The following is a 25574-nucleotide window of genomic DNA, read 5'->3' as shown; positions in this document are numbered from 1 at the left end:
GGCAGGAGCGATGCTGCTATTCCGGAGGGGAGGGGGGGGGCGGAGGAGCGGAATAGCAGCATCAGTCCTGCCGCTGCTGGCTTCACCTGTACCGGCGTCTACACTCCCCGGCATCCGCCTCTCTATTACAGCGGATGCCAGGTCTGTATTACATTCTGAAGGCTGTACGTCCGATGCCTAGTGCATCGGCAGCGCACACGCAGGGCCAGCGGCATAGAAGCGACGACTTCTAGCCGCTGGCTTTGCATATGTAACCCCGCCCACCAATGAAGCAACAAAGCCAGAAGAATTTACTGCAGCAAAGACTAGCGAGTATGCGACGTGGGACAACCCCTTTAACTACATGAACGCTGCAATACATGTGTATTGCAATGTACAGGAAGCTCTCAGCTCGTGCAGACGCACAGGATGACAGCTTCCATTCCTGGCAGGATCAACCAGGTACGCGGAGGGGACAACATGGGGCAGACCCGGGGTCACTGATCAGACCCCCGGCTGCCAACTACCAACACCGGCACCCCCCGAAACCGGCGCGCGGGGGGGTGCCGATCGGCACCAGTATGTAACGAAACCCCGGAGATGCCGGCGGTCATGTTTGCCCCCATTTCACTTGTAGTTAATTACCTGTGAGATCGTGGAAGGAGGGAGGGGGCAGGATGTTGCTTCTGATCACATTATCTGGGGGTTGTGATGTGGCTGTAACTCCTGACCCCTATCAACAGCAATCTCCAGATCAGGTGAATCTGGTACAAATCCCCAAACATCCCAGTTTAATAGATTAAACCTTAAAGTGGGTGGGCTCTCCATAGGAGACATCTCCTACGCTAAGCACCAGATTTAGCAGATGACGTCAAAAATTGACCTCTAAAGTGTTCATCAGTTTGAAAGTTTTATGTGGGTCCAAATGTTATTGTTCTAATTTCACCAGAGGTTCTGCCTGGAAGTTCTTACAGTCTCCACAATATTATAGAAGTGGCAGTCGTGTGGGATATGCTGCGCCCAATATATTTGTCGAAGAAGAGGAGGACACTATGCTTTCAGCGGATGACTCTACATCTGGAGAGGAAGATCTGGATTGTCTGGTCTTATTTGGAATGATGAGAGGGAATGTGGTTGGATTACGATACTATACAGGAGTGGTATGTATGATATACAAAGTTATTTGGTATTTTTACCACCTAAAACAGACTTATCTTGTTTATTAGTAATTGAGAAGTTAAAGCAATAGGCAGAGTAATTATTCTGTGTACAATACAGCCAAACGAGAATAAAGCATAAGTGACAGCTCCCATGGACTTCAAAAACAGAAGGTTATTACTCGGAGGATCAGAGTTAATTTCCAGGGATTATATCTTTGAAATGGATGAATGGATTTAAAGAAAAAAAAAAAAAATATATATATATATATATATATATATATATATATATATATATATATATACACACACACACACAATTTTAACAGGGGCACAATGGCAATCAAATAATATATGGCATTTAGCATTTTGTACTTTGTGACAGGTCCTCTTTATAATTGGACACTTGAATTTCTAAAATATGTACATTTTTGCAGGTGAACAATAATGAAATGGTAGCGTTACAGCGAGAGCCCAACAATCCATATGATAAGAATGCCGTAAAAGTGAATAATGTTAATGGAGAACAAGTTGGTCATATCAGGAAAGAACTTGCTGCAGCTTTGGCACAGATTATGGACCGGAAGTTAGTGAGCATTGAAGGGTAAGTTTTAATGTTTCATAAAACAAGTCTTATTAGGAGACGGTGAATTCTGGAAGACTGAATGCATTATAGATTAATAAATATTATTAGGGTCCATTGGGATATCTTCCCTTCATCGATCTGCAGGAGAGTTAGCCACAATATCTGTGGTTCTGTCCATTTTTATGGGACGTCTGAAAGCAGGCAAGCAACTATGCTTGGGACCAAGTTCTGTATGAAGATGGTATCCCACCTGACATCTGCAGCTGTCAGACATGTATGACATATAGAGGTGTCCAAACTGCATGCAGCAGGGGAAGGCTGGAATAAAAAAAAAAAAAAAAATCCAACTGATATCTTCCTGCCTTTTTTTTCACCGGATCGGACGACTATATTCAGAGCAGCTGCAGCAGTGACATCACATGGACAGGACCCTTGCAGTCAGACACTGCTCTGAGCCAGTGATTCCCAACCTGTGGTATGTATACCCAGGGGGTACATCATATAGTCTCAAGGGTTTCTCACCATGGATGAAAATCAATGAAATGACACATTTAGCAAGTGTACAGGTTCTGAGGCTCCTGGGGACTTGTGCAGTAAGGGAGGGGAGGATGCAAGGAAGTAAGAATGTATTTTTACTTTCTAATCCTTCTCTGCTGCATGTGTTTAATTTTTATGATCCCTGACTACCCCTTTAACGTAGCTTGAATTTGGTTAAGGACTTCCAATTTATCCTCGCCCGTGACTGCACCCCTGCGAGACCACCCATCCACAGAACAGGAAACTTGTAAGATAAGAGACCACACCCCCACCGCATCTCTCAGTTCTAGGTTTACTAACAGGATCATGGAAGATCCAGGGCCATTTTATGGACCACACAGGTTGGCTGGGGAAGGACCCTTTAAAACAGGGGTAGGGAACCTTCAGCTCTCCAGCTGTTGTGAAACTACAACTCCCATCATGCTCCATTCACTTCCATGGGAATTCCAAGAACAGCAGAGCAAGTATGCATGCTGGGAGTTGTAGTTTTACAACAGCTGGAGAGCCGTACGTTCCCTACCCTTGCTTTAAAAGATCTTGCTCCATGTGGTCACTTCTGAGCCATAGCCAATTCAAAACAATATTGCAATATTCTAGTAATAGCCTGCAGTACAAAACACAATTACTGGGTCAATAAAAATTGACACATGTAGCATATCACTTTGTGATGCAATACTGTAAAATAATGTTGCTTTCAAAATCTGGTAATCTTGTGGCTCACATCTGGGCATATAACTGTTTAAGCTTGTAATACCCCTTTAGGCTGAGGCCCCACATTGTGGAAATGTAGCTTTTTTCTAGGGGGATTTCGCCCCCTAATCCATGGCAGATTCCCGCCGAAATCCACCTCCCATTGTTTTCAATAGGAGGCAGAGATCACAGCAGGACACGGAAAAATGAAGAGTCCTGCTCCATCTTGCTGCGGATTCCTCTTCATTTTCCGTCATGTGTACATATTCTTACAATCTTAGTTTTATCCAGCTTCATCTAGGTGTTTTGTAACAGTCTAACAAACTAGATGTCTGACATTTTTCATTTTTATCCACATCAAGCCTCAAGTGTTGTCTTACTGTGTGTGTGTGTGTATGTATATATATATATATATATATATATATATATATATATATATATATATATATATATATATATATATTTATTTTGTTTTTCTTATATATAAATTTATTTTAAAGATAGTATTTTTTCCCTTCTGTGTCAATTAGTCTATAGAATTATGAAAAACTTTTTTTCTTTTTATCCTAAATAGCGTTGTGCCATACGGTGCACACAATGTGTTTACTATGCCAGTAAATCTGAATTTTTGGGGAAGAGAAGAAAATAAGGAGGCTGTTTTAGACCATTTGAAGAAGTATGGTTATAAGCTTGAACTAGTTAAAAGAGGTGAGTAGTAGTGATTCTTATTTTGTGTTAAAAATGACAATGTAAATATTCTGAAATCTAAATTGAATGAGAGTCTGTCACCAAGATCAACCTGCCCTGTGTTATCACAGCATGAGTTTCTAGGATAATTGCAATAATCTGGGTTTCAGAGTAGTGTACAGTAAAATGAGACTATCCTACCTGGTCCTCTGTTTGGATGGCAGGTCTCCTGGTTCATTCCAGTGCACAGACTGCCTCGCCTGAAACTGAGGTGGCCCAAATGACCATTGTGAATGATCACAAGCGTCAGCGGTTACATGATGGGTACTAGTGATGCATCAGCAGTAATGTCACTAGTACCCAACATGAGACCAGTAATTGGTTGCAGTGGGGAACAGAACCTTTGCACTTCAGGTCCCAGCAGTCTGTGTCACCTGAACAAGGGGCTAGGTGAGCTTCTCTTTTATTTATACAATCTCTGGCACTTAATGAGTTTTGCATTTACCCTGACAAATTTCTTTAATGGTAAAGGGGATACAGCGAGACCTGTCAATCTCCTGGTGTAGACACTTCAAATATGGCTTTTTCTCTTCCTTAGGAGTCCTGTACTTTCTTTTATTCAGAAATCTTGCTTTAAGTACATGTATATGGTCATATAATATAAGTTTGAAGTATTTTTCAGTTTTACTCCGATCTGTTTAAAGAGGACCTTGTCACCTCCTGGGGCACATGCAGTGTAATACACAGCTAGAAAGCCGACAGTGTGCTGAATTCAGCGCACGATTGGCTTTCCCGTTCTGTGCCCGCAGTGAAGCGCTATCAGTGTCGGTACCGTAGCACTTCGCTGTCAGAAGGTCATTTCTGACAGTCAGTCAGGAACGCCCTTCCTCACAGTAGAGTCTCTAGCGCTGTACTGTGAGAGGGGGCTCCTTACTACCCAGCGATGATGCTCTCACAGTACAGCGCTATAGACGTTGCTGTAAGGAAGGGTGCTCCTGACAGACTGTCAGAAATGCCCTTCTGACAGTGAAGAGCTACGGTACTGGCACCGATGGCTCTTCAGCAGGGGCACAGAACATGAAAGCTGATAGTGCGCTGAATTCAGCGCACTGTCTGCTTTCTAGCAGTGTATTAAATAGCATGTGCCCCAGATGGTGAAAGGTCCTCTTTAAATTAGCATTTTTGGTTTTCATTGTTTAATGTATTTTGACCTAGGTTCTGGAACAAGCTTCCTATCTGAAGGTGCTGGATCCAGTGCTTCTCCTCCAGCTGTGCAGATGACCGCTGATCAGGTCTGTGTTACTATCTTATGGTTTACATGGTATCTTTACTTTTTATCCATTAATTTTTAAAATATTGTTACCTTTAAAAATTGGTTTTCTGACTCAAAGTGTCACGATCACAGGGTACCCAAGTAATCAGGATGACATGGGACTGAAATTCCCCGTAGGGCCTCCTTGTGTATGAAGTGCCAGTGTGCATATGACTGATGCTCTATTAACTTCTTTGGGTTTTCCAGGACTGTAATGCACCTGCAGCCGCATAGCAGTGGATGGAGCACTAGCCAGGCAAGTGTACTGGTACTTCATACAGATGGGGGTCTTAGGGGAATTTCGGTCCCCTGTCCTCCAGATCACTTAGGGATACTTATCCCCCATCTATAGGACAGAAGTGCACCTTTTTAATAAATCTGCTACTGACTATTCTAAGGCTCTATGGACATGATTGTGTGCTTTGCCATTGTGCTAGCCATATTTTTAAAAGCTAGCACACTGATTCATTATATAATATGGCTCCATATACATTCCAGTCAGTTTTGTGATCTGGGATCTGCAGTGATATGAGTTCTTGGAGGTCATGAATGGTGCATGGATATCATATGTGTGCCCTCTGTGTCATCTGACTCTGACGTGGACTTGTTCATAATAACATATGACACCATACCAGACTAATAAATATAGGCCAAAATTCTTATGTTAGAGATATTAGTCTGCTTACCTATAATGACACAAACACTTAGAGATTAATTTATTTCATAATAAGATGGAAGCATCATCCAGAGCTATTGCTGTGAGTATCTATACAGTTGTGCCCCATTTTCACATGACAGGTTTGTTCAAGAAATGTCTGGCACACCCAATGCATGTTAATAGGGCTTGCTTATCTCTGAAACAACCCCATTCCAATAAATGACTGCCTGTGTGTGTGAATTTACCACTGCAGCATATTAACAGTGCTATTGTAAAAACTGAACACTGATACACTAGGGGCAGAGTGTAATCTACGTTAAAGGGTGGAGGCCGAACAGTTAATGATGGATGTTCTTTGATTTACATTTTTCATTTAATTCTTCAGTTGAAGATGGAGTTTGATAAATTATTTGAAGATTTGAAAGAAGATGATAAAACACAAGAATTAGATCCTGCAAAGGTGAACTTTTTTTTATTTGTGAATTATCCATTTAGTAGGCTTAGTAATTTTACATGTGCTGTCCAATGTCCTTTTTTAGCAAATGTATCATCAGTCATGTGTTTGAACTTCCCTGTCCTTCTGCTGTTTTAATACCTGTTCCCTTCCGGAAGGACTTAATCACACTCTACATGTGCTGTGAAAAAAAGCTTTGTGACAATGGTTTGGCTGTCGCTCAGTTATAATGACAGTGAATGAGTATTCACATGGCCGTCTTTTTTGAAAGATAGAACAAGCTGTTAGCTAAACGGCATGTTCCACGTTGGTCCCTTTTGACGAATACTTGGACCCTATAGACATTAATGGGTCCATTTGTAATGGACATAATAATGTCTGAGTTACTTTTGTAAAGCACAGATTGATGGGTTGGGTAATTAAAAAAAAAAAAAATGAAATTCATTCAAATTAACAGTCCATTAAAATTGGATGCAAGACAAGTGAAAATTTGTTCCTTACCCAGAAATGGATACGGAACAAATACAAAACGATTGATCCATTTTTGACGGCTGAGAACTGTTGTGTGAATAAAGACTAAGGCAGCTGCCACACGGTTATCCTGAATGTGACTATAGCAGTTTCAGAGCTGGGTCTGCATGTGCTTTCTGGGACTGTGAAGTTGGAGCTGAAGCCAGTCTTAGGTGAGGTCCGAAAAAATGTTTCCAAGTCGGACAACAAAACAGTGATTAATTTGTGACTGTAACAAGCTGTTCCATGGCCTGTATATCCCATAATCGAAGAGTCTCATTGATATCTGGCTTCTGCCATGCTGCCACATCTTATCAGTGTACCCGCTGTAATGGAAATCTGCCATGTGGACCTAATTCGGGCAGTTAGGGATACCCTTCACACATCTGAAGACCCTGATCCCGCTACCCAGGAATATGTCTCTTTAGGACACAGTCACCACTACTGCCCCATGACCTTTCTGAACGACAGGGCCTTTGACAAGATGTTGAAAAAGGAATGTCTCCACCTGGACCGCCACTTGCCTTCCTCAAAGATATCTGTTGTCCCGTTCCCCCTTCCCAAACCAATGTGTCTCCAAGTGGATCTTTCCATAGCTTGGATGTCTGAGGCTACTACTCTGCCATTGGTGGACCAAGACTCTCTGTGAGTCTTGCTTATACTCTGGTCGGCTTATACTCGAGTATATACGGTGATACCAAAGAGTTTGTGCTTGCAATCATTTTCTGGAAGAAAATGAGTATTATCTGACAGAATTGCAAGGGTGCGAATACTTTTGGCCAACACTGTACATTTATTTGCCTTTTTTCATAAAACATTCACTTTAAATCAAAATTGCATGAAGGTGCCTGTTCGTATACAGTACCAAGTGGCATGCTGACAATGCTGCAGGTGTCTACTTTAAGAAAATATATAGGTATGAGGGGTTGGATGATTTTTTTTTTTTTTTTTTTTTTTTCCCTTTATGTTGCAGTTTAGATTTGATTTGTCCATCTCAAAACTGTGATAATTGCTCTGGCTACTGGAGGTGCAAAATTTCTAGAGACCCTTGGCAGTGAAAGGGTTAAATATTAAATTGGAATCTTTAAAAAAAAAACAAAAAAAAAAAAAACTGGCATCTAGACTATTACATACTTCTTATGGCAACCCCTGGTGTTTTTTCAATTCCTTAAAAGTCTACTTTTTGTGCAGGTCAACGAATAACCGTGTGTACACTAGAATTGACTTCACAGTCATTGAAAATCTTTGTTGCATAGTGACTCTAAAGAACACCAGGGGGCGATGGAAAGCAAATATAATATTGATGTCTAGCCAGAGATGCTTGTGTTTTTTTAAATGTTCAATAAGGGTCTGTTCACGCAGTTTTTTTTTTTTTTTTTGCTTTTTTTTTGTTTGTTTTTTTGGGCAGGGGATTTTGACTCTGAATCTGCCTCAAAATCCACTGCCCAAAACGGCTCCCATGACATGTGCCCCGCCCTTTATGAAGTCACAACACCCCTTTTATTATGACGACTCCTCCTTTTATATGATTATTTTGACGTCTCCACACCCCAATTATAATTAAACCCCACCTCTTTTATTATACCACGCCCCTTTTATATACGATTTCTCCATTCCTCCTGATTCATGTTCTATTAGGAATATATTAATGGCTATTCTTTAGCTGTAGGTTAACCTGGTTTGTTTTTGTGCTGGCATAAATATTTCTTTGATAGAAAGGAATATCATTCATTTCAGCACAAAAGTGTCTATAGTTTATTTAAGATAAAATAATATACCTTTTTTTTATTACTGATGCAACCAGTCATGCTCTTCAGCATCGCGTCGTGGTGTCGTGAGTCATGTTTGTACAAGCAGCCGAGGACAACAAAACATGTTGTGACATATCCGTACATAACCCCTAAGACAACTACGTACCATGTTTCTGCGCAAGCGTGTAGCGCAAATCATGTTGGACATGTAGTGGCATGTCCAACATGACCGAATGCTATGGCCGGAACATGTCTTTTCAGCATAACTTACGGTATGGTCTGTGTACGGGGCAAAACCACAAACACACAGCATTTATTTAAAAAAAAAAAAAAAAAAAACTTTTATTCAGAATACCAAAACGCAATAGATATTATTACAATGTTACCCACGCTTGCTGTAATAGTGGAATAGTTCTCACTTTAGGTAATAAGGTCCCATGGGGCAGTCCTGAGGCTGTGGGTGATGAGGGGAAAAATGGGGGTTCTGGCCGAGGTGGTCCTGAAGTTTAGGGGGATGTCAGTAGCATCTCACTGCAAATAACCTTATTATTTAGAATAGAGTTTAATAGGACCAAATGTTATATAAAACATATGATGAATAAAGTTGATGTTTCTAGTAGAAAATGTATAAAACTGTTTGTATCTGTCTAAAATGAAGACTAAAATTTGTTCTTCCTGATGTGTCATCTAGAAAGCAATCTGAACATCCTATCCTGACCATATGTATCAATAGACTCATTCTTGCCAATAGTGTTTAAAACTTGTATTTCCCTTTTTAGCAGCTCACACCTCATTTTACACCTAGATAACTGTTGGAGTATCCTGCCTTGTAAGGAAACAGGAAAACCAGTGTCTTTGCAGATACAAAAATATATCCCAACATGTCTCAACATCCTATAGTAACCTTATGTCACAATAGAGTTTAAAACTTGTATTTCCCCTTTTTTAGCAGCTCACAGATGATTCTACACTTAGATATGAGTATCCTGGATTCTTAAGGAAACAGGAAAACTGTCTTTGCAGATACTGAAATACATCCAACATGTTGAAGACATATAGCTGATAATGCAATCCTGTGAATGCAAGTGAGACACAAACACATCAAATATTTAAAAAAGTTTTATTCAGATTGTCAAAAAAACAATAAATTTAATCAAATGAACACGCTCTACAGACTTGATCATATACGAGCAATTTTTTTTTCCATGCACACACCTCATCGTTTCAGATACGAAGGTAGTGACTAAAGTATCATTTCTTTTTAAATTTGAATTAAAATTCTCTTAATGGCACGTCCCTGCGAAGCCAAAACAGTATGTATATGCAATAATGAACACAGTAAGCAGAATCTACATTTTGTAGTTGTCTATTCTGTTAAATGTAGGTATCAGAGTTCATTTCTAAGAAAGAAATTCTTTGGGAAATACAGCGTTCGATGTCACGATTCCGTAACTGTAAAAGAATATAGCCTTTTCCTCGTCACATAGTACAATTAAGATCCAGTGGGTACCCGGACAAATAGAATCATCGGTATTGACAACAAATGCGGCAGGGTGGTCTTGTATTTTGTTTTGCGGTAAGAAGTCACACGGATATACGCCCGAAAATATTCTCCGGGTGTAGGAATCTGAATTCAGAATATTTGTAATCTGTAAAGTATTCATCATCGGTAGCTGTTGTACAATTTTCTTCTGATAGCTGGTTCTAATTTTTCTTGCAAAATTCAGATTTCAGGTTTTTCAGATTCATTTAATTTAATAATGTCATGAAAAAATCACTTCACGTTTATGGGAAATTTGAAGAATGTCAGAGTTCACAGCGTATACAATCATGTTTAGCGTATGAGGTGTTGGAACTGTGAATCTTATTTCAGCACGCAGGTTACCTGTTTTAACGAGGGAGAAATGGCCACCGGTTTCTTGGTCCGGAGTTAGATCAAAAGCAAATAATGTATACCCGTGCAAGATTTCTTCACGATCTATGGATAAACCGCTGTCCGATTTCTGCTTGCCAGCGATGTGCACAAGAGTCATATACTCTTACAGACAGCTCAGAGGCGAAATTGGGTTGAAACGGACGCGAAGGTACTTGATATCCATCATAATAGTGATGTTAGTGATATATTGAAATGATCAAGGCATAAAGGGTTTTTTGCAGGGGAACCTGAAAATGCTTCATTCTCTATAAGCCCCAATATTACAGTTTTGGGGATTTGTCCTAGGAATAGGTTTTCATGATTCGCGACCTGCGTGCCTTGAGGGATACTGTATACTTTCGGAGAGGTCTTATCAATACTGTACTTGGCAGGGTTTGTTAGAAGGGCTTGTCTGTGGCCTATTCTGACTGCTGAAGAGACCTGAACGCGATTGACAGAGCGCGGCCTGGAGAATCTGTATTTTATACGGTTCAGCATCCGCTGACATGAGACAGAAAGTGTCTTTATTCCTGGAGAGTTTTATCTTCAGATCCAGACCATTAAGTAAAGCTTGGGCTGATTAAAAATATCAGCAAAAATGGGGCCTAAAAGTTCTACAGGTCTAGAGCGTGCGGCTGCTCGAGCTCTTTAGATAAACCCCAAATTTTCACCACCAAAAGTACGGGTGAGATGGTCCCCCGCGGTATCTTTATAGAGCAGGCCGGCTGTAAAGAGCGTGGTCGCTGTAACTTAACAAGGTCTCAAGGTATGCTCTGTAACTATGAAGGTTATCGGATTGTGAAATAAGTCGGTCACCCAGGGTGACATCCACTTGATTAAAAAGAGTTGCTATAGGGTAGTTAATCAAGCCTACACGGGCTCCATCAGGGATAGCCGTGTTATCCTGTTTTACAATTCTACAATCTATGTATAAAAGAGTTAAGATCATAATAAAAATCCAATGTCCCAGAGATGAAGAACTCCAGAGGGGCATTGTCCTTCAGAACCGCGATCGGCTGCGCCTCCCCAAAGAATTTTCAATATTTGATTGAGTAGGGGGTATATCGAAAATGTCGGGTTCAGATTTTGTACACTCCTCAGAGGCCTCCTGAACGAACGCCATGACGGATGATTAGAAGATGTTCGTGTGCGCCTTACAGGTTTATGACCTTGAGCTCTTTTACGCTGAGGTTTCTTATTCATGAGTAGCGGGGGTAGTGGTGAACGGGCACGCCTTTTTCTTTTACGGGTCGTGTTTACAGCATATACAAGCCCTGAACCCTCCTGTTCGTCAGCTGTGTTGTTGATTTTGTTCATACAGATGTAACAGCATTAGCAATGTTTCTCACAGCCGTTTTTACATGCGGTTTTACTAATTTGATTCCTCTTCTAAATAAAGGTACGGCTCTTCTAAAAAGCCCTCTAAATATGCTAGCGAGACCCGCTCCATACATGTACTCATCGACGCGGAAGCCTTCTAATCCATGGCTGGCCTGTGCTACGTAGTAACGCGCATAGATGGCCAGGTTCCCATACACCCTCTGGGATAGCATTTTGTGTTCAGCACCTTGCGGGGTCTAAAATGCAATCGTACAATACTTTTGCCGTACTTAAATCTAACCGGTCTCCCCAAATCGTTTAGAATTATTATTGTTATCAAGTCGAAATGGTGTTCGGCGAGAGGAATATAATCCAGCGTTTTATACTGTAATGTAACAATCTCGTTTTTTCCAGCAATCTCTACAGTTCTTAAAAGCTGCACGTAACTGTCGCCCACCGACTGATGTTGTATGATGTCACTGTAGACGTACAGAGTATAAAAACTGTCTTTTATATCAGGATACGGTTTCCGTTTACCTGCATCAAAACAGCACGGTAATCCTAAAATATTAGACAACTTAGGGCCTAGTTCGAATCATATTGTACGTGATGTGGGTATATATACGCAAAATACCTCTTATTTCTTCATAGCGGAGTCTAAAGTCTTCAGTACTTCGCTTTAGATTTCTAATCTCATCATTCAGAGTTGAGATTAATGCAACCATTGTCGAGAAATACCCTGGATTTCGACCAGCTCTTCGCCGACTCTAGCAATAAAAAAAGATTTCCTCCAATGTGCCAAAACTGTCCCATGTATGGGGGTATTGTATCTGTCAGAGGTACTGCAAAAGGGTCCCGAGAAATGGAGAGTCTTCGCTAATTTTGTTGTGAAACTAGCGATGCTGTTGTTGTTATAAATCTTACGGGATTCGTTGCTTGGCAGTATTATATAAAATGAATCTGATTCCATCATGCTTTACACATCAATCAGCTGATTTGCAGCTATCCACGTATTAAATTTATCAGGGTAACCGTTCCACTTGACAAAACATAAAATTTTCCCGCCACTACGTTTACTTCTATTATTTTCTCAATCTTGTAGACACGGTTCTCCTTGAATGTTATTTTCTGTATTTTTTTCCTTATAAAATGAGCCTTCTATAAGTTCCCCGCTCAAATCGGCGATCTTCTGAATTTTGTGTTGATTCCAGTAATGATAAATATTTCCTCAGTGTATGTTTGCTCATAACCTTTGGCGAACACCTGCTTATACTGGGAAAGTCTTACATGGTCACCTATTTTTAAAGTAGGTTTTTCCTTTTTAGCTTTAGATTCTTGACCATACATTTTTTTTTCTCCATATCCTTAATGAGTTATGCTTTGATACATCGGCAGGGCTACAGTGTATCGTTCTGTGATAACCATGGTTGTAACTATATATCAAATTAGGTAATATGTTAATATATCTATAAGTATTATGGTGACTAAGGTATTTCCACATTCGTGTTTTAAGGGTGCGATTAAATCTCTCTACTATGGCAGCTTTTACTGAATTTGTAGTAAAGATCTGCTCTATCGCGTAAATTTTGCATAGCTTCTTCAGGGGAGCATTCATACAGCCCTACCATACAACTGTGAGGGTATTTATTAGAAGCAATGGTCAGTTTCCTGTGACACTGGGTTATTCACCCTTCCGAATCTGCACTGACAGAGAGCAGCGCTCTAGCCTTCAGCATTCATTCCTACAAAAGGTAAGACTTGCGCTATTTTTTTTATTTTATTTTTTAAAAAGACTGTGCATCATTAATACCTAATGAATTATTTTCTGCTAGATAAATTAAGTTTTGATTCTAGCATACCATTTTAGTAACACGCTTCACTTTTCTGCCGTTGCCTACCTCACCATTTTCTTCTAATGAGCGTGTTTTATTACAATTCCTAGCTAATCTGTGCTCATATACATTTTTCATCATTTTATTAACACGTTGTTTTTATTATTAGATGGAGAAGAAAAATAATGAAAGCCGGCTCGGCGAGTACAGCGATCTTGTTACTGATTCCGAATTAGGTAAATATACCGTGTACGGTTAATAACTTTGTTCTATTTCAGTGTATAAAAATGCTAAGATATATTTCTTTTAACCCTAATTAGCGCACGTCTATGATTCACTGCCGGGGGACATATTACAAGTATCCTCAAAAGACAGTGATGGCCTAAACCAAAATATAAAGAGACAGCGAAGGTGTCCTATTTATTTTATTTCGGTTTAGCCTTTTTTTCTATTTCAGTGTATAAAAAAAAAAAAATGCTAAAATACATTTTCTTTTGTACCTAATTAGCTGTAATCTTTGAATCTTTGTCGGAGAACGTATTACAGTCGCCATTGAGCGTCAACGGTTGTGATGCCCTAAACAAAAAGAAGGGAATTATTTTTTTTAATTTAATCTTTGATAATGCGTAATAAAAAAACAAATAAGGAAAAAGACTAACGAAACGAGCTCTACGTGTATACTATTGTACAGATAGTATGAATGACAACATTTAATTTTGATTTTCAGTCTATAAATATAAAAAGACCCAAAACCAGGAAAATAAAGAAAATGTAACGCTTACTAAAGTGACCGACCCCGGGGTGCCGACATCCCGTAGATCGGCTGTAATGACGCAGAATGAAATCGATGCCATGTCCAGCATTGTATACGGAGTCTGTAAGTAGAATAATGACTGATCGGGCTAAAACCTGTTTACTCAACAAAACGTTAATCTGCATTGTAATGATACATATTTACTTTTCTTTTTTCAGCAACAAAGCGACGACCACGTAGACTATCCAAGAAATTATTGATGAAGAATCGTAATCGGAGCACCAAAACGAACGCAATCATTCCAGAGACCGTGCAGTCAGGAGGTGTAGTGGGAGTGAGCAACGCGGAACAGGGTTCCCAGTGCCTACCGAACGCTCAGCCTTTTCCACCCAGTCACGTACCTTTAGAAATTAATGTCAAGGAATCTGGAAAAAAGCATGAAGATAGCAAGAGAAAACAGAAATCCAAACCTAATCAAACTTCAGTAGAGGCCTCAGCTGTGCATAATCCAGCTGTAAGACACGTACCACTTTCACTAATTTGCGAAGTTGTTACGGCACCCGTCAAGAAAGCACACAATGGTAAGTCAATCTGTATAAAACCAGATATTATACGGGTTTGTCACAACACAGACACTGAAAACACAAGCACATACGTTTCAATGCGCCCTGCAGGTACAGCCACAGTACTGCCGTCCGGATCTGCTGTAGTGAACAATGTAGCCATAAACACATGTTCTCCTACCAGTAAAACCACTGGGGGACGCCGTCGCTCAGCTGAAGCGAGGACGCCACCATCCATTTTCACTGCCTGTAAATCCAAGGTATCACAAACTGTATTTATTAAAGCGAAAAAACCAAAATTGGTAGGCGATGAAGTGCAGGTGACGAATGATCTGGTTCAAGTTTATAGCCGGAATATGGAGCTTTACCGTGCACGTCAACTCATCTCCAATATGATGTCCCGGTATAGCCAAATACTTTCAGATCCCGGAAATCCACGCACATTCAGCACACACAATCTAGCAGAACTAAAGAAACTGAACAAGATGTATGCTGCGATCGCTGAAACTATTAGTGTTCTGAATTCCCAGATAGGATCATTCTTATGACTAGACATGGTTGGTAATGGAATGAAGTGTCTGCCCAAACCACACACATCGGCTGCGGCTAATCGTAAGCATGTTAAGCGAACTATAAATATGTTGATACGTTCTAGGTGGCCAGGAGGCGCAGACAGAGCCGTACGCATGCCATAGAAAAGTGTATAGAATCAGAGATGCATCAGTTACCACTACAAACGAATACAGTTCATGACGTCCAGGACAATCATGGTGATGAGATATCTGATACACCTCTGCCATCTAATGGTGATTGTGATGGCTCGGACTCAAACTGAACCTCTGTGTTTTTACAACATATTTTTCATCACCAGAGAGTGCTTGCGGGTTTTAACGGTATTGTGTACAGTGATCATTTTTGTTTTGCCAATTTGAATCGTATACGTTCTTTTGTAGAGACAATTGATGCAATTCACACAGCTGTTCAGAATTTACTTGACAATCTGCGTAGTGACACAGAGCCTGGTGATTTTGTGCAGTTAAGACTTTCAGGGGATGGCAGTCTAGACCCTGTTTACTCAACAAAGCAGGCCCGTGACAATTTCAATGCAGAGGAGTTTTTAAACGTGGTAGCGAATGCTTTACAGAGTAACGCCGAGTGTATAGCCGATGGTCGCCTCAAACTGACGGTCACCATAATTAGCAATAGAAGAGGTGGCATCAAAAAGCATATAAGGGCTATTTCATATAGGCAGATCATTAAGCGAAAACATAGATGGCTGTATGATTTCAATAATCATGGCACGAACCTGTGCATGGCTTCGAGTCTGATAGCGTTGCTGGAGGAAGGTGCTGTGAGTGAGTGGGAAATAGTGGAACGTGCTAAACAGCTGCATGCCGAATTGGGCATTTGCGATAAGGAATTGGTCAGTTTTAGCGATGTCACAGAATTTGAACGTGTATTGAACATAACTATTAGAGTCATGTATTTCAGCCGTGGTGATTGGCGTTATCAGACAGGAAAACCCCCTTCAGGTAAAACCTTATTCATTCTCCATCACAATGACCACTATTACGGCATCAAAAATATTAAAAAAAATTTTGGTGCGAAGTACTTTTGTGAGTATTGTAATTCTGCGTATCATCACAAAACGATCATTCATGTCATGTCATATTTGTGTAGAGCTTGCAGGAACAAGGACTGTAAAGAGGACCCGAAAGCTGATGTGCGTTGTCCTATTTGCCGTGTATATGTTCGTTCTAGAGACTGTTTGAAGCGCCACATATTGTTGAGTAGAGAGGACAGAGAGTTTTGTATAGCTAAAAGATTTTGTGACCAGTGCTGCTGGTTTGTACGCAGTGAGACATTCGATGATCATAAGTGTGAGGGGCTGCGCTGTAGTGTATGTCGTGCACGTGTTCAAAAATAGGACGATCACCTCTGTTATATGCGGTGCTGTAAAGATATGGATGAGACTGATGCTTATATTTTCTATGACTTTGAATGCATGCAGGAGAATTGCCCTCATGTCCCTAATTACGTATACGCCACAACATTGGCGGGTGACAAGTTCTGGGAGTTTGAGGGAAAAACATGTGCTAGTGAATTTGTTCAGTTTTTTTACATCTAGTGACTTTTCTGGCTTTACATTTGTTGCCCACAACGGCGGGCGTTATAAGATAAGATATTCCTTTAATAGTCCCACAATGGGGAAATTTCAGTGATACAGTTTCATAGATGGTACAGTAGTATATAACAAGAGAGAAAAAACACATACAAGCTCATGGCAGATAGAGAAATCCTAGGAATTATAGCAACTAAAAAGAAAGCAACACAGACACACTGCAGGATTATTTAGTTCTCTGTGCGGAGTGATGTTAATAATACAGCCGAATGTGGTTGGAGGACATGAGGAGAGGTCACAGCATGTAGATATAACAGTCAGAAATGTTTTTGCAAAGGTGGGGGACATATGCAGCTATCATGATAACATGTGGCAGCTTCTTTGGTAGGTGGTGAGATCTCCTGCTCACAGCTGATAGTTCGGTATCTTGCATCAGCACTATTGTCCATTAACCACAAAAAAAATGCCTCAAATGTCCTTCATCACAAGCCCTCCTCCTCTTTCCTTCTTACCACTGTGTTCTACTGCCCAGAGAAGTTCGAAGCCATCCAGGTATACATGGTGCTGCTCTCTTGCCAAGCTTCCATAACTCCTGGGGTAGGTGGGTGATGGTAGGTTCCCAGGCTGTAACAGAGTCCCATGTGTCCACAGTAATAGAAAGAAATACCACTCAGCTGTAGGCATCTTCACACATCAGCAATAGATGCCAAAAATCATCTCCTTGAAAAGAAGTCCACACATCCATGCAGGTTTCTCCTCCATGCCGCATGGTGAGATATGCTGTCCATGCTTTGCTCTTGGGGGGATGGTAACGGGCACATGAGCACAGGACAGAGTCATTGTCCATGCTTTAACAATAGATACAAAAGGAACAAAATACTCCACAGGGTCTTCCATTCGATTTATAGTTGCTAATTCATAGTGCTAGTTTGCTTAGTTACCGGTTTCTTGAAGATACAGAGAAAAAGAGTGAAAAAGGAAAAGATAGAGATTGCTCCCAGCTTGGAGCTCTGTATCAGGCAGCCATATTTCATAGTAAAAGAATTGATAAATGAGAAATTGCCTGTAAAAATGATTACTCAGGGTGGCAAGCTCTTGTGTGTGTGACCGTTGATGGCTTGGGGATACGATTCATAGATTCTCTGAATTTTATACCCATGAAGTTGAGTAAATTACCGCAGGCCATGGGTTTTTCTGAAACAAAAGGTCATTTTCCCCACTTTTTTAATACTGAAAAGAATCAAAACTATGTGGGGCCTTTACCACCGCCAGAGGATTATGGTGTACAGTATATGATGGAGAGTGAGAAGAAAGAGTTCATGGAGTGGTATGAGACGCAGAAAGGCGTGGTTTTTTGATTTTAAATCAGAGCTGAAAGCATATTGCAAACAAGATGTTGAAGTGTTGCGTCAAGCATATGTCCGGTATAGGGACCGCGTTATTGAAATGACAAAGAGGTTGTCAGATACTGTCCAGTAGAGCGGGCGGATATTTTGGAAACTGTATATATTGATCCATTTCAGCTTACTACTTTGGCGTCCGTGTGCATGTCTATATATAAAGGTTTAAATTCTTGCCGAAAAAGAGTATAGCTATCGTGCCAGCTGACAATTACAACAAGACAAAAAAGTGTTAAACACCTGCTATACAGTGGCTCATGTATGTAGCACGCAGTGAGAATATTGAGATACAACACGCTTTGAGAGGTGGTGAAAAAGTGGGGAAATATTTTTTAGACGGTTATGCTAATGTTAATGGCCAAGAGACAGCATTTGAATTTCAGGGTTGTTTTTATCACGGTTGTCGTGTCTGCTATAATGATGAAGATGAAAATAGTGTCACTGACACGACTTTTGGTCAATTGTACTACATGTCTCTGCGTAAAAAGTGCTACCTCCATAGTTGTGGCTTTATTGTACGTGAATTATGGGAGCACGAGTGGAAAGAGATGTTGAAAAAGATGCGGGTGTCTGTGCCTTTCTTGATGAGATGCAATTCCCCAAGCCTCTAGATCCGCGTGATGCCCTTTATGGCGGTAGAACTAACGCGATTAAGTTGTATCACAAGTTGTCTGAGGGTGAGACCATTAAGTACTATGATTTCACCAGCCTCTACCCCTTTGTCAACAAAACAAAAAGATATCCTGTAGGTCACCCCAAGATCATTTATGAGAATTTCGGTCATCTGAAACAATACTTTGGCATTGCCAGAGTTAAGGTATACCCTCCACGTGATCTGTTCTTCCCAGTATTGCCTGTGAAGCTTAACAAAAAATTAATGTTCCCTCTGTGTTATACATGCGCTGCAAACTCTCAGACGGAGCCCTGCACGCATACTGAGGAGGAACGAACGCTCACAGGTACATGGTGCACCATAGAGTTAGAAATGGCTATTGAAAAGGGTTATAGAATAGCAGAGGTCTATGAGGTGTGGGATTTCGTTCATTCAAGTGACAAATTATTTGCTAAATACATTAAATTACATCTCAGGGATAAACAGGAGGCCTCGGGTTACCCTAGCAGATGCACTGATGATGAAAAGAAGGCTCAATACGTAGCTGACTTTCATGAAAAAGGTGTACAATTAAGACCTGATGAAATTGAAGTAAACCCCGCAAAAAGACAAATCTCAAAACTTTTTCTAAATTCATTATGGGGGAAGTTTGGTCAAAAACCAAACTTACCAACGACTAGTTTGGTCACAGACCCTGATGTGCTCTTCAGTTATGTCTTCCTTCCCTACTATGAAGTCTCAGAGCTAAATTTTATAGACGATGACACGGCCTCTGTCAATTGGAAATTTACAAAAGATCACTACACGGTCAACAGAAACACAAACATCTTTATAGCGTGCTTTACTACTGCCTATGCCAGACTTGAACTGTACAAGTTACTGGACAGACTGCAGGAACGGTGTCTCTACCACGACACACTCTGTCATCTTCATCCATCGTGCTGGTGAGTGGTGTCCGCCTTTAGGCTACTATCTGGGTGAATTAACCAGTGAGATACCCGATGACTCCTACATAACTGAGTTTGTATCTGCAGGCCCAAAAACATACGGCTACAAACTGAACACTGGTAAGACTGTCTTGAAAGTTAAGGGGATAACGCTGAATGTCGCCAATAGCCAGATTATTAATTTTGACAGTTTAAAAGATTTAGTTTTGGACTACCCCCACAATTCAGACTTTCGCACCCAGAAATCATTATTTGTGCAACAGCCTGGCATTGTTCGTAATAAGAAATACTGGGGTATTGAGACTCGCCCTCTGAGTAAAACACAGAGATGCGTTTACACGAAACGTCATCTGCTAGATGATTTTACAACACTGCCTTTCGGGTATTAGTCTTGTTACATTACCCATTCTCTCATGTGTTTTTACTAGATTTGTGGAACGCTCTTGTGAGACACATGAGCATTGATATACACAGGCGTGGATCAAGAGAAGAAACAGCGCGTCTACAGCGCAGTCTACGTCGGTTGCAACGTTTAGAAAGACGGTTTGACCTAGAATATAATTGGATGAATTTTGGAAGCTGCAGGCAGTATTATTGAAATTATGGACCCCCGATTACAACACCCCTTCTGCATTCTAGCGGGTCCTAGTAGTTCAGGGAAAAGCTATTTTGTAAAACAATTGTTACATAACGCTGACACTCATTTATCACACAAACCCGAAAATATTGTCTGGTTTTATGCATGTTGGCAAAAATTATACGATGATCTGTCTCGCACCATTCCTAACATACGTTTTATTGAAGGCCTGCCGGCAACTTTTATAGATGATGAGCTTTTTCCACCTGACAAGGTAAATTTGACAATTGTTGATCTCACGGAGAGCGCGAGCCAAAATGGTGAGATAAAGAAGGCTTTCACCAAGTACGTACATCACAGAAATCTGAGCATTTTCTATTTAGTCCAGAACATATTTTGTCAGGGTAAAAAGAGTAGAACGATAGCTTTAAACACAAAGTACATGGTTCTCTTTAATAATCCTCGTGATAAATTACAAGTTATGACATTAGCACGGCAGATGTACCCGGGGAAAACACGCTTCTTTTTAGAAGCTTTTGAAGACTCGACACGTAACCCTTACGGTTATTTGTTAGTAGACTTAAGAGGTTCTACTCCTGAGGATATGCGATTGAGTGGGTTTGTTTCCACCAGATTTACCAGTTGCCTATGTTCAAAAGAAAATCAAAGGTTAATAAGACAAAAACTTAGAGGTCTAGTCGCATTCTATGTCCTGCGCATAGTATCGACAAGATGTCTGAGAGAATATGCCGTAACTGGCACCTCTTAAAAACTCTGAAGGCACCCCTGCCTCTCAGGACATCGATTTTACGCAATGCCAGTAGAGATTTAATACTGGCCATAGGTGAAATTGCTTTAAATATTTTGAAAGGTAGAATTCCTCTAAAAGAGAGACAGAAGAATATACTCAAGAAATGGCGTAAGGCTATAAGACAGCTGGGGGATAATTATATAGACGCAAAGAAAAAGAAGCGCATAGTGAACCAGCGCGGTGGATTTATAGGACCTCTGAGTTTTGCTATACCGCTAATAGCTGGACTTATTGCTAATAAGTAATGGAACACGCAGAGAAAATGTACCTGGTTCCTAAAACTGAACTTAAACTAAAACAGCCTATTACACCAGCACCCACTATGCGCCAAAATACCCTGCATACTCTTGAGGAGGAGCTTAACAACATTTTACAGCGTAGAGATCTCCCTGACGATGTCAAGATTAAGAAATACACAGAGGTGCTAGCGAGGTACTTGAATCTTGTAAAACAGGAGACGACCAAGTTATCTAGTTTGAACCTTATTGTGCCTCCTCTCACCAACCACCAGCAATTGTCAAATACACTACCTGATAAAAATGCTTCATACCGTGAAATTGTGGACAGTGTCAGCCCGCGCTTTAAAAGGAGCGCAGAAATTATACTGAGCAAAATGGATCAGAAATCTGATGTCACAGCCTGGAATGACAAAGGTGAATTTATTTACAGAGGGGAACCGATCCCTGGATCTAATATGTTGGATCTCATTAAACACGCCACGCAGAGTTACAGCTTGGTGAAAAAGAATACGCCACCCGGCTGGGACGTATTTTTCAGCTCGATGGCCGAATTAAATATCCCCTCCAGTGTGGTGGGTAATCCGACCAGAAGGGAAAATCTGGACCGTTTAAATATGAATTTGACTCGCCCCTCAACTTCAGAACTACCTCGGTCCAGAACCCCCATTTTCCCCTCATCACCCACAGCCTCGGGACTGCCCCATGCGACTTTATTACCTAAAGTGAGAACTTTTCCACTATTACAGCAGGCGTGGTTAACATTGTAATAATAATATGTATTGTGTTTTTGGTATTCTGAATAAAATTATATTTATTAAAAATAAATGCTGTGTTTGTGGTTTTTTGCTCGTACACAGAACGTACCGTAAGTCATGCTGAAAAGACATGTCCGGGCATGCCAATCGCTCATTGTGGCCAGGTCCTCTACATGTCAAGACATGTTTTTGTGCTACACGCCTGCGCAGAAGCACGGCACGTAGTTGTATTAGGGGGCCTTTGTACGGACATGTCACAATATGTTTTGCCGTCTTCTGGGGTGGATGTGTACAAGCTTGACTCATGACGCCACGCAGCGGTGCTGAAGTACATAGCTGGTTACATCAGCAATAAATAGGTATATTATTTATCTTAAATAAAACTATAGACACTTTTGCGCTGAAATGAGTGATATCCCTTTTCTATTAAAGAAATATTCATGCCAGTGCAAAAGGAGAGCGTATATAAAAAGGGGCGGAGCATCATAATAAAGGGGTGGGGAGGGGGGTTATAAAATGGGACGTAGTGACGTCAAAATAATCATATAAAAGGGGGCATGGTCATATAATAAAAGGGTGTGGTTGCGTCATAAAAGGGGCGGGGCACCTGTCACTTTTTAGTTTTACGAGAAGTGGGGCTGTATCACTACTCGGATCTGTTGTAGTGAACGATGTAGCCACAAACACATCTACCAGTGAAACCGCGGGGGAACACCATCTCGCTACAGCCGAGTTTGTAGCAAGAACACCAAACCCCATTTTCGCTGCATGTAAATCCAAGGGCTCACAACCTGAATTTACTAAAGCGAAAATTGGTCAGCGAAGAACAAGTGTTGAATGATTTAGTTTGCATGTATAGGGAAAATGTAGAGCTTTACCGTGTACATCAACTCATCAGTGATATGATGTCCCGGTATGCACAATTACATTCCAATCCAAAAAACCCACGCACATTCAGCACACGCAATCTAGCAAAACTAAAGAAATTGAACAAGATGTTTGCTGTGACAGCTGAAACTATTAGCGTTCTGAAATCCCAGATAAATTCATGCTTATGACTAGACATGGTTGGTAATGGAATGAAGGGCCTGCACTATTGATTCATCCCTCAACTTCAGGACCTCCTCGGTCCAGAACCCCCATTTTTCCCTCATCACCCACAGCCTTGGGACTGCCCCATGGGACTTTAGGTAATAAAGTGAGAACTATTCCACTATTCCAGCAAGCGTGGTTAACATTGTAATAATATCTATTGTTCCTACTCTCACACAAGCTGCTTTTACCCTGTAGCCCTCAAGAGAAAAATTTTAAACTGCTGACCCGATGGTATCGGTGCCCTACCCTCCTCCATAAAATTTACCCCTCTGTCTCTGACCGGTGTTGGTGCTGTGGTACTGCTGAGGGTTCTCTCTTGCATATTTGGTGGGAGTGTGGGGAGAGTCAACCCTTTTGGATGTCTGTGTTTTCCCTGTACAAGAAGGTCTCTAGCCGCTCTCTGACCCCCTCCCCGCAGGTGGCTCTCCTCTCCCTTATCCCTGGCAAACTTTCTAGTGTTAAAGGTAATATCCTGGGCCACTTCCTTACGGCCGCCACTGGCGTAGTGCCACTCCTCCCTCAATGTTGGAATGGCTACAGGAAATTGTCCTTATTCGTAGAATGGAGTATTTAGTAGCGATGGATCTACCCGATTCCTCCAAGTTTGAAACCCTCTGGCGGCCGTGGGTGGAGTTCCAGGAGTCCTTGGACTTCTGTGCCCTGTTTGCCTGACTTCCTCCCTGTGCGTTTCCCCCGGTCTTTGTTGTCTGCCTCCCTATACTGGTCTTTGTCTTTCCCCCTCCTTTTGTGCGAGTGTCTGGTATTTCCCCCCCCCCCCCCCTTCTGGTCCCTAGTGTGTGGACTTTGCTTTGTCGTTCTCTTGTTTCCTTTTTCCTTTCCCTTCCTTCCTTCCTTTCTTTTGTTCTCTCTGTCTTCTTCCTGTGTTTAGTCCTTAGTTGACCTGTTTGGTTTGTTGTTTTTAGGAGGACTGCGTTCTCACTGAAAGGGTTTCCCCCTTAAGTATACTCTATTCTGAGGACCTGCGTGGCCCCGTTTCCTTTTGGGGTTTTTGTACCTTCATTGTTTTTTTTTTTTTTTTTTTTTTTTTTTTTCTGTTTTCTTATCTTGTAAAAATTTTCAATAAAAATCTGATTACGCCTAATATCTATTGCGTTTTGGTATTCTGAATAAGTGTTTGTTTTTTTTTTTTTGTTTTTTTTTAAATAAATTCCATGTTTGTGGTTTTGCCCTGTATGCAGACCATACCGTAAGCTATGCTGAAAAGACATGTTCCGGCCATACCATTCGGTCATGTTGGACATGCCACTACATGTCCAACATGATTTGCGCTACACGCTTGCGCAGAAGTATGGTACGTAGTTGTCTTAGAGGTTATGTACGGACATGTCACAACATGTTTTGTTTCTTCGGCTGCTATGTACGAACATGACTCAAGATACCACGCCGTGGTGCTGAAGAGCATGACATCAGTAATTTAAAAAAAAAAGGTATATTTTATCTTAAATAAACTGTAGCGCTGAAATGAATTATATTCCTTACTATCAAAGAAATATTTATGCCAGCGCAAAAATAAATCAGGTTAACCTATAGCTAAAGAATAGCCATTAATATACTCCTGATAGAACATGAATCAGGAGGAATGGAGAAATCGTATATAAAAGGGGCATGGTATCAATAAAAGGGGTGGGGTTTAATTATAATTGGGACGTGGTGACGTCAAAATCATATAAAAGGGGGCGTGGTGACATCATAAAAGGGGCGGGGACACCTGTCACTCGCTATGTACTCCTCTTAGCTCCTCCATGAGGAGTACATAGCCCTCATTAGGTCAGAATAGGAGAGCAGTAATATCTATTTTATGCCAAATCCATATACCCTTTCCTTCCCCAGGTGTTTAATTAATCACAGGGGTTTAGAGTGACTGTTATAACCAGTACAGGTTAGGGTGCTATATATATATATATATATATATATATATATATATATATATATATATATAGATGACTGAGGGGCAGTTGCTCATGGCTCTCCTATCTACATTCTCCTAATTGGGTCACTATCCTTCTATACAGTGACTACAGTTTATGTATTGAGGAATTTATTAACGCACACGGACACCATCATGCCGTATAATGTGTATCATTTCTCAATTTTTAGCGCACATTGGGTTTTTTTTTTTTTGTTTATCTTAATTAAAAGTTATGTTTTAAATTTACTCTTTCTGTGACAAAGGGGTATAATGAGCATTTTGACACCACGGTTTCACAGATTTTACTAACATTGGAATGTGTAAATGAAAAATGACTAAAATGTCACTTTCTCCCCAAAGTTTTCATTTTCACAAGGGGT

At 40.8% G+C, this 25574-nt stretch overlaps 1 protein-coding gene across 1 annotated transcript in view; it reads left to right on the top strand.

Moving 5' to 3' along the window:
- Positions 1–25574, top strand: part of HLTF (helicase like transcription factor) — a 66566-nt gene that overhangs the window by 4295 nt on the left and 36697 nt on the right. The window contains exons 2-6 of the mRNA XM_075268830.1: positions 929–1139; positions 1574–1740; positions 3524–3657; positions 4852–4928; positions 5992–6066. Of these exons, the coding sequence (XP_075124931.1) occupies positions 929–1139; positions 1574–1740; positions 3524–3657; positions 4852–4928; positions 5992–6066 (664 nt within the window). The remainder of the gene's footprint in view (positions 1–928; positions 1140–1573; positions 1741–3523; positions 3658–4851; positions 4929–5991; positions 6067–25574) is intronic.

The sequence above is a fragment of the Leptodactylus fuscus genome, chromosome 3 (assembly GCF_031893055.1).
Source record: "Leptodactylus fuscus isolate aLepFus1 chromosome 3, aLepFus1.hap2, whole genome shotgun sequence".
NCBI classification, from domain to species: Eukaryota; Metazoa; Chordata; class Amphibia; order Anura; family Leptodactylidae; genus Leptodactylus; species Leptodactylus fuscus.
This window is presented reverse-complemented; position numbering and strand designations above follow the sequence as displayed.